The sequence below is a fragment of the Pseudorasbora parva genome, chromosome 25 (genome assembly GCF_024679245.1).
Source record: "Pseudorasbora parva isolate DD20220531a chromosome 25, ASM2467924v1, whole genome shotgun sequence".
NCBI lineage: Eukaryota > Metazoa > Chordata > Actinopteri > Cypriniformes > Gobionidae > Pseudorasbora > Pseudorasbora parva.
The window spans coordinates 36180731-36190903 of NC_090196.1; the positions used below are offsets into that span (position 1 = coordinate 36180731).

The 10173-nt window shown below is 44.3% G+C and overlaps 1 protein-coding gene across 1 annotated transcript; it reads left to right on the forward strand.

Moving 5' to 3' along the window:
- The first annotated feature begins 341 nt into the window (after nt 1-341).
- On the forward strand, nt 342-8732 carry LOC137065056 (dentin sialophosphoprotein-like). The gene is made up of 4 exons (XM_067436620.1): nt 342-449; nt 758-764; nt 1950-6560; nt 8629-8732. The coding sequence occupies exons 1-4, from the start codon at nt 342-344 to the stop codon at nt 8730-8732; spliced, it is 4830 nt and encodes a 1609-aa protein (XP_067292721.1).
- The last annotated feature ends 1441 nt before the right edge of the window (nt 8733-10173 follow it).

Sequence of the window (10173 nt, forward strand, 5' to 3'; positions counted from 1 at the left end):
CAAAGAAATGAAGGAAGAGGTCGAGGAGGGAGAGGAAGAGGACGCCCTAACGAAACAAAAATATATTGCAGTATATTGGAAAATATCAAGTAATACATTAGGCAATATATTCACATATATGGGATTTAATATTTATATTCTCCAATATATTACAATATATGAAAGCGGCAATCATTTGTATATTTTGCTATATATTACAGGACTATATAATATATTGTATTATACCATCAATATATTATTCCATGTATTTACAATATATTATAATATATTTCAAAATAATATATTGGTAATTATATTATCCTTTCGTAAGGGCGTGGGTGGTGAAGGAGGAGGAAGAGGACATGGTGAAGGAGGAGGGAGAGGAAGAGGATGTGGAGGAGGAGGAGGAGGAGGAGGAGGAGGAGGAGGAGGAGGAGGAAGACAAGCAGTCTCGGATGAAATTAGAGCCAGTTTAGTTGATCATACGAGAGAAGTGCCAATCATATGCATATTCCACATTTTATCATAAGTGTGGGGACATGCACTGGTCTTGGTCTTGACTCGGTCTCGGCCTGTCTTGGTCTTGGTCTTGACTCGGTCTCGGCCCTTCAAAGTCTTGGTCTTGACTCGGTCTCGGCCCTTCAAAGTCTTGGTCTTGTCTTGGTCTCGACCCTTCAAAGTCTTGGACTTGTCTTGGTCTCGGTTTAGGTGGTCTTGACTACAACACTAGTGGAAAGTGTTTGATCGAGAACCTTATATGCTTGTTCACCTCGTCCAGGCCATGTGTCAGTAGATGTGTGCCAGGGGTGGATCAGGCATGCAAGAGGATTTTACCCCCGCTGCCAGGCTAGGGCTAATATAGCCTGTGATGTGGATGAGATTCTCTGGCCTGACCCAGACCAAAGATGGGAGGCTGAGGCGGAATACATTTTTTTGTTTTTGTTTTTTTTGTACTGTGTAGTATGAATGAATGAATAAAAATGTGCCAATGTATCCATTGGTTGTGTCTTTTGTTCATCATGTGAAAAGGTTTGTGAGGAGGGGAACCACAAGTAACATAACTTACCAGTTATGGAAATGTTGTTTTGAATTTATTGCACCAGTGTGTTAGACTATGTTGTAGTGTGTGTGATTTTGAGGGCTTGTGTGTCTTGTCTGAGGGCAAAGTTTGGTTTTTCAGCAAGAGTGAATGGTTTTGAGTGTAGAGCTTAATTTTGACCTGAAAATAGGTTGTTTGGGAAACTGGGTGAGACGTTATGGATTTGTGTTTATAGTTTTGAGACTATGAGGCATAGTTTCAAGAAATGTGTTTAAGCTATCGAGAAAAACTGTAAGTTGCCTCGCCACCTCAGCAGACACGGGACCTGAATCACTGGGCACAGACACCTGACTCCCTTCCCTGAATAAGAGAGCCAGACTCGAGAGGAGCTTCCTCAAAGTAAATTTCTCACAATGAGGGCAATTGCCTCCTTCGAGAGATGATCTGTCGTGCTCCACTTCCAAACATATCACACACAGATCATGTTCATCATCCTTTGTAAGAAAGTGAGGGCATGGTGGAACACTGGTTATACTGCTTGAGTGATGACATATTTTTACTTCGTTCTCTGAGAATGAACATAGAAAAGACAGTTTACAGTTTACAACACTCACAATAGACTTTATACACACATGAAAAACAAAAGGTTACCTGAAGACAAGGCTGCTGATGACGTGTGTTTTGGGTATCTATTTATGGTCTCTGCCCTCAGACAATGTGATTGTTTCACACATGCATCAGACAGCGGCTCAATCAGAAATGTTCCCATAGGATCAACGTCAAAACACAGTGCTGAGTTCCACTCGAAAGGGAGCTACCGCTCTACATTATAGCATCTATTATAATTATTTTGATTTTGTAAATGAGAATAGGTAACTCTCTGGTAACCTCTTTAAGCTGGTGTTTTTTTTATATTCTCGTTTGTTTTCAGCTAAAAAACAACAATCACCTGACGCGGACACTCAGCCAGAAAAGACAGTCATGAGAACAGACAAACCCAAAAGTCCTCAGAATAACATGACCAGTGACCCTGAAGACTATGTTACTCCACCGAATCAGCTAACTGATCATGACAACATTAACACTGAAAACAATCACAACTCTACGGTCAGCAATAAGCAAGAACCAGCAGCTCTTCTGAACACCAGTGAATCCAACACCAAAAACGACACAGAATCACAAACTAAGACACGAGATATAGAAATGAAGCCAACTGATCAGTCAACACCAGATGTTTCCTCTAGTACAACAGAAGCCAACAACCAGTCAGGAACATCTGATCTTAACTCAGAGAGCAAAACACCTAACACCAAAAACAAAGCAGATATAGAAATGAAGCCAACTGATCAGTCAACACCAGACGTTTCCTCTAGCACAGCAGAAGCCAAGAACCAGTTAGGAACGTCTGATCTTAACTCAGAGAGCAAAACACCTGACACCAAAAACAAAGCAGATGAAGAAATGAAGCCAACTAATGCTGATCAGTCAACACCAGAGGTTTCCTCTAGCACAGCAGAAGCCAAGAACCAGTCAGGAACGTCTGATCTTAACTCAGAGAGCAAAACAACTGACACCAAAAACAAAGCAGATGAAGAAATTAAGCCAACTGATCAGTCAACACCAGAGGTTTCCTCTAGCACAGCAGAAGCCAAGAACCAGTCAGGAACATCTGATTTTAACTCAGAGAGCAAAACACCTGACACCAAAAACAAAGCAGATATAGAAATGAAGCCAACTGATCAGTCAACACCAGACGTTTCCTCTTGCACAGCAGAAGCCAAGAACCAGTCAGGAACATCTGATCTTAACTCAGAGAGTAAAACACCTGACACCAAAAGCAAAGCAGATGAAGAAATGAAGCCAACTGATCAGTCAACCCCAGAGGTTTCCTGTAGCACAGCAGAAGCCAAGAACCATTTAGGAACGTCTGATCTTAACTCAGAGAGCAAAACACCTGACACCAAAAACAAAGCAGATGAAGAAATGAAGCCAACTGATCAGTCAACACCAGAGGTTTCCTCTAGCACAGCAGAAGCCAAGAACCAGTCAGGAACATCTGAACTTAATTCAGAGAGCAAAACACCTGACACCAAAAACAAAGCAGATGAAGAAATGAAGCCAACTGATCAGTCAACACCAGAGGTTTCCTCTAGCACAGCAGAAGCCAAGAACCAGTTAGGAACATCTGATCTTAACTCAGAGAGTAAAACACCTGACACCAAAAACAAAGCAGATATAGAAATGAAGCCAACTGATCAGTCAACACCAGAGGTTTCCTCTAGCACAGCAGAAGCCAAGAACCAGTCAGGAACATCTGATCTTAACTCAGAGAGTAAAACACCTGACACCAAAAACAAAGCAGATATAGAAATGAAGCCAACTGATCAGTCAACACCAGAGGTTTCCTGTAGCACAGCAGAAGCCAAGAACCATTTAGGAACGTCTGATCTTAACTCAGAGAGCAAAACACCTGACACCAAAAACAAAGCAGATGAAGAAATGAAGCCAACTGATCAGTCAACACCAGAGGTTTCCTCTAGCACAGCAGAAGCCAAGAACCAGTCAGGAACATCTGAACTTAACTCAGAGAGCAAAACACCTGACACCAAAAACAAAGCAGATGAAGAAATGAAGCCAACTGATCAGTCAACACCAGAGGTTTCCTCTAGCACAGCAGAAGCCAAGAACCAGTTAGGAACATCTGATCTTAACTCAGAGAGTAAAACACCTGACACCAAAAACAAAGCAGATATAGAAATGAAGCCAACTGATCAGTCAACACCAGAGGTTTCCTCTAGCACAGCAGAAGCCAAGAACCAGTCAGGAACATCTGATCTTAACTCAGAGAGTAAAACACCTGACACCAAAAACAAAGCAGATATAGAAATGAAGCCAACTGATCAGTCAACACCAGAGGTTTCCTCTAGCACAGCAGAAGCCAAGAACCAGTCAGGAACATCTGATCTTAACTCAGAGAGCAAAACACCTGACACCAAAAACAAAGCAGATATAGAAATGAAGCCAACTGATCAGTCAACCCCAGAGGTTTCCTGTAGCACAGCAGAAGCCAAGAACCAGTTAGGAACGGCTGATCTTAACTCAGAGAGCAAAACACCTGACACCAAAAACAAAGCAGATATAGAGATGAAGCCAACTGATCAGTCAATACTAGACGTTTCCTCTTGCACCGCAGAAGCCAAGAACCAGTTAGGAATGTCTGATCTTAACTCAGAGAGCAAAACACCTGACACCAAAAACAAAGCAGATATAGAAATGAAGCCAACTGATCAGTCAACACCAGAGGTTTCCTCTTGCACAGCAGAAGCCAAGAACCAGTCAGGAACATCTGATCTTAACTCAGAGAGCAAAACACCTGACACCAAAAACAAAGCAGATATAGAAATGAAGCCAACTGATCGGTCAACACCAGAGGATTCCTCTAGCACAGCAGAAGCCAAAAACCAGTTAGGAATGTCTGATCTTAACTCAGAGAGCAAAACACCTGACACCAAAAACAAAGCAGATATAGAAATGAAGCCAACTGATCAGTCAACACTAGACGTTTCCTCTTGCACAGCAGAAGCCAAGAACCAGTTAGGAACGTCTGATCTTAACTCAGAGAGCAAAACACCTGACACCAAAAACAAAGCAGATATAGAAATGAAGCCAACTGATCAGTCAACACTAGACGTTTCCTCTTGCACAGCAGAAGCCAAGAACCAGTTAGGAATGTCTGATCTTAACTCAGAGAGCAAAACACCTGACACCAAAAACAAAGCAGATATAGAAATGAAGCCAACTGATCAGTCAACACCAGAGGTTTCCTCTCCCACAGCAGAAGCCAAGAACCAGTTAGGAACGTCTGATCTTAACTCAGAGAGCAAAACACCTGACACCAAAAACAAAGCAGATGAAGAAATGAAGCCAACTAATGCTGATCAGTCAACACCAGAGGTTTCCTCTAGCACAGCAGAAGCAAAGAACCAGTCAGGAACGTCTGATCTTAACTCAGAGAGCAAAACAACTGACACCAAAAACAAAGCAGATGAAGAAATGAAGCCAACTGATCAGTCAACACCAGAGGTTTCCTCTAGCACAGCAGAAACCAAGAACCAGTTAGGAACGTCTGATCTTAACTCAGAGAGCAAAACACCTGACACCAAAAACAAAGCAGATATAGAAATGAAGCCAGCTGATGCTGATCAGTCAACACCAGAGGTTTCCTCTAGCACAGCAGAAGCCAAGAACCAGTTAGGAATGTCTGATCTTAACTCAGAGAGCAAAACACCTGACACCAAAAACAAAGCAGATTTAGAAATGAAGCCAGCTGATGCTGATCAGTCAACACCAGACGTTTCCTCTTGCACAGCAGAAGCCAAGAACCAGTCAGGAACATCTGATCTTAACTCAGAGAGTAAAACACCTGACACCAAAAATAAAGCAGATGAAGAAATGAAGCCAACTGATCAGTCAACCTCAGAGGTTTCCTGTAGCACAGCAGAAGCCAAGAACCAGTTAGGAACGTCTGGTCTTAACTCAGAGAGCAAAACACCTGACACCAAAAACAAAGCAGATATAGAATTGAAGCCAGCTGATGCTGATCAGTCAACACCAGACGTTTCCTCTTGTAAAGCAGAAGCCAAGAACCAGTCAGGAACATCTGATCTTAACTCAGAGAGCAAAACACCTGACACCAAAAACAAAGCAGATGAAGAATTGAAGCCAACTGATCAGTCAACACCAGACGTTTCCTCTAGCACAGCAGAAGCCAAGAACCAGTCAGGAACGTCTGATCTTAACTCAGAGAGCAAAACACCTGACACCCAAAACAAAGCAGATATAGAAATGAAGCTAACTGATGCTGATCAGTCAACACCAGAGGTTTCCTCTAGCACAGCAGAAGCCAAGAACCAGTCAGGAACATCTGATCTTAACTCAGAGAGTAAAACACCTGACACCAAAAACAAAGCAGATGAAGAATTGAAGCCAACTGATCAGTCAACACCAGACGTTTCCTCTAGCACAGCAGAAGCCAAGAACCAGTCAGGAACGTCTGATCTTAACTCAGAGAGCAAAACACCTGACACCCAAAACAAAGCAGATATAGAAATGAAGCTAACTGATGCTGATCAGTCAACACCAGAGGTTTCCTCTAGCACAGCAGAAGCCAAGAACCAGTCAGGAACATCTGATCTTAACTCAGAGAGTAAAACACCTGACACCAAAAACAAAGCAGATGAAGAATTGAAGCCAACTGATCAGTCAACACCAGAGGTTTCCTCTAGCACAGCAGAAGCCAAGAACCAGTCAGGAACATCTGATCTTAACTCAGAGAGTAAAACACCTGACACCAAAAACAAAGCAGATGAAGAATTGAAGCCAACTGATCAGTCAACACCAGAGGTTTCCTCTAGCACAGCAGAAGCCAAGAACCAGTCAGGAACATCTGATCTTAACTCAGAGAGTAAAACACCTGACACAGAACCAATAATGGACAAGCAGCCTGAAGAGGATAATCTCCCGTCTCCAGCAGAAAAAAAAGGTTTGTTTTCACACAGATCTTTACATGATATCTCCAGTAACAACTCTGAAGCTCTGATATCACTCATCTTTTCTTCTCATTCCTCTTTCTTGTACTTTCTTTTCTAAACTCATCACTTTCTTCATCTAAACTCACAATAAAAAAAAATACTCAATCTAAAATAATATACAAATCGAAAAGCTGTTCAATATTTATTGCAATTATTCTTCTGGAGTCTGATAACAAATATGACATTTGCAACAGTATTGCTGAAGTGAATATTATCAGTATTGTGATTCAGCTGAATGGCTCAATGTATCGTGGTATGAGACCTGAAACACTGCAGACAGATTACAAGGTGGGGAATTATATTAAATAATGTAACACAAACAAAAGTTCCACCTTTGGGTGTCTGGTCTGATCTGATTAAAATAAACTGTTCTGATTTAGACATTTTCACATCACTCGTATCAGGGCTTCAACACACTTCTCAACACAAACATCATGCATAAATTATCAACATCATTGCATATGTCGTATGCGCTGTGGACAGTTAAAAAGTCTTATTGCTGTTCTTGTTTCTTTTTTCAAATTTAGACATTTCCTTGAAGAGCATTTACACGTATGTTGTACTTGTTGCATTAGTTCCGTTTGGATTTCTCTTGATGGTAATTTTTTTCTGGTGGACTGGTGGAGTGAACTTGCTGTCTTCCTCGCTTACGGATTCACCAGAGAAGAGTGAACTGTCACAATCTACATCAACTGGATTATGTAATTATCTGCCTTTTCCGGATACTGCATTGTCATCAAAGCCTCATTTGAATATGTCCCTAGTTAATGATAGGTCCATATGCAACAACACCAGACATGCCAGTCACTTACTGAGGGAAGCTGGGTCCGGTGTTGGTGAGTTGTCAGTTTTTGAGGAACTTTGTCCATCAAACTGTTGTTTTATTAGTTTCCCAAGGTCTACTGGTAGGGATGGTGGCATTGCTATGGTTTTCCAACAATCACTTAAAATACACTCTTTACACAGTTTCTGTTCAGTTATTCATCTGTGAAAAAACTAATTTGTGTGCATGTGTGTGCGTGTGACAGTGTATACACACACTGTATGGTTGCAGGCTAATAATACTCGATTTAGCCTGTGATGTGTTTGTGTATTATATGGCAAAAGGGAACAGCCTATACATTGTTAAAATCAGGCCGACTTCCCAAATATTTTAAACATGTTTAAAAGTGATTGGAAGCTTGTGAGGTGGCCTCAAAACTCTTATACTAAAGCACATGATTTCTAATCAAATAAAGTTTTCGAATACATGCTTTGTGGATTTGAAAACTTGCTTGGTAGCTCCACTGGTGCAGGATTGCATTGCAACTTGCTGCACCAAAAGCTGTTTCGGCTTGTAATCAATTATCAACCTTGAACCTTGACGTGAAGTTGAGTGTTTTTTTTAATCCTGGTATTGGGGACTCACAGCACTGTCTTCCTTTCTTTAAAAAACTCACCAGAGTTCTCTTTTATAAAACTTTTCGTAGATTTCATCCTAAAAGTGTACGTATGTACAAAAGCTAGATTTTGCGTACGCACAAAAAAATTCTGATTTATAAAACCATACGTACACCAGAAGCTGCCCAAAAATCCCTTTATAAATTACATCCAGTAGCAGATTGTGTGTTTGTGCTTCTCCACCCTGATTCCTCCCCGAAATCACCATATATGGAGCTGACAACGCCTAGTTCCCTTTCAGTCAGTACACTACGAGTGTGTACCGAAATGGGGGTTTTGCTTAGAAAGCCAGCTGCCTTCAATCTCAATCCAAACGATCCAATGACATGGAGATGTCATGGGTCTGCGGAATTTGTTTAATGCAAGGCCGCCCCACAGTTGAACGGCGTCGCATAGCAGTCACGCATTTATGTTTCTGCTTCGGAGCCGAGTTTAAACTTGCCTACCTTAGCAATCTTCTCTTCAAGACGAGTATCTCCCCAGAGTGTTGGTGTGACGGCGCATTCCAGCGGGTTCTGCATTCCTGTCGATCTGTGCAGTGGTCTGTGCAGGTCTGTGTGTTCTCCCTGGGCATCTCAGCACTCTGCTTGAGTAAAAACTCCTCACAAAAAGAGCTGCACGTGGCACGTCTTTTTAAAGATGTCTCGCCCGTGCTCCGTTCCTGGGTGTGGTCGGCTGGTTAGTGAGCTTGAAGGGCATGAGCGCTGCTTGGTTTGCTAGGGCTTAGTGGATGCTGAGCGGGCGTTCATGGATGCGTCATGTTCCCACTGCGGGAATATGACCATTGCAGTGTTGAGATCGAGACTCGGTGAACTCCGTGCTGGAGGGAGAGCCCCTTCTACCACACCCCAATCTGATGTCTCCGAGAGAGGCAGCACTTTGGCTGGTGGTCAGGGTGATCTGAGGGTAACGGTGTGGAGCAACCCGCCGCACGTGCCTCGGGCCGCACCCCCCTCCGCAACACTGCTTGTGGTGCTTCCGGATGAAGGTGCTGGTGTTTCCCGGCCTGGGCCCAGTGTCTTATTCGGGGCGCCGGCGGATGACGCCATGTCGATCGCCGCATCTCAAGGCGGGTTTGATTCCTCTGAAAGTGAGGATTCGGCTGTGTTGCCTCCCTTGGGAGTGCCAGCATTGTCCGAGTCTGATCCAGAGCTAACGGCCATGCTAGCCCGGGCAGCCGAGAGCATCGGGCTCGAGTGGAATCCTCCGCCGTGTCCCGACCGCTCAAGGCTCGATGACGAGCTGTCGCGGTTTCAGCCTCTACCAGTGGAATGGCGGCTCCATCCCCAAGCGGTTCAGCTGATATGGGACCAGTTTGGTGACGCAGATAGATCTGTTTGCCTCCCACGACTCCTCCCATTGCCGCTGGTACTATTCCCTGACCGAAGGGACCCTTGGCATGGATGCACTAGCGCACAGCTGGCTGCAGGGCCTGTGCAAGTATGCGTTTCCCCCAGTGAGCCTTCTCGCACAGCTCCTGTGCAAGATCAGGGAGGACAAGGAGCAGGTCCTCATGGTCGCCCCGTATTGGTTCTCCGAACTCATACTCCTTGCGACAGCACCTCCCTGGCCTATTCCTCTGAGGAAGGACCTCCTTTCTCAGATAGGGGGCACTCCTTTCTCAGATAGGGGTTTGAGTGGCCTACCACCAGCAGTGGTCACCACTATCACTTCAGCTAGGGCCTCGTCCATTCTCGGCCGACGAAACACGCCTGGAATTCGGGCCGGCTAACTCTCACGTTATCCTGAGACCCGGCCTGGATATGTGCCCAAGGTTCTTACCACTCCCTTCAGGGACCAGGTGGTGAACCTGCAAGCGCTGCCCTTGGAGGAGGCAGACCCAGCCTTGGTACTGCTCTGTCCAGTACGCGCCCTTTGCGCTTACGTAGACAGGACGCGGTGCTTCAGGACCTCAGACCAGCTCTGTTTCGGAGGGAAGCAGAAAGGGAAGGCTCTCTCCAAGCAGAGGCCTGGCTTACCAGGTTCAGGGCTTGCCATGCCCCCTTGGGGTCAAAGCACACTCTAATAGGAGTGTAGCTGCCTCATTGGCGTTGGCGCGTGGCACCTCACTGACAGACATTTGTAGAGCTGCAGGCTGGGCGACACCGAACACATTCACCAGAT

Bases quoted from the DNA above. Each gene is read 5' to 3' on its own strand.
- LOC137065056 (XM_067436620.1), top strand. From the start codon at position 342: ATGGTGAAGGAGGAGGGAGAGGAAGAGGATGTGGAGGAGGAGGAGGAG. The intron at 6,561-8,628 runs GTTTGTTTTCAC...TGGGCATCTCAG, and splicing joins GTCTCCAGCAGAAAAAAAAG to CACTCTGCTTGAGTAAAAAC.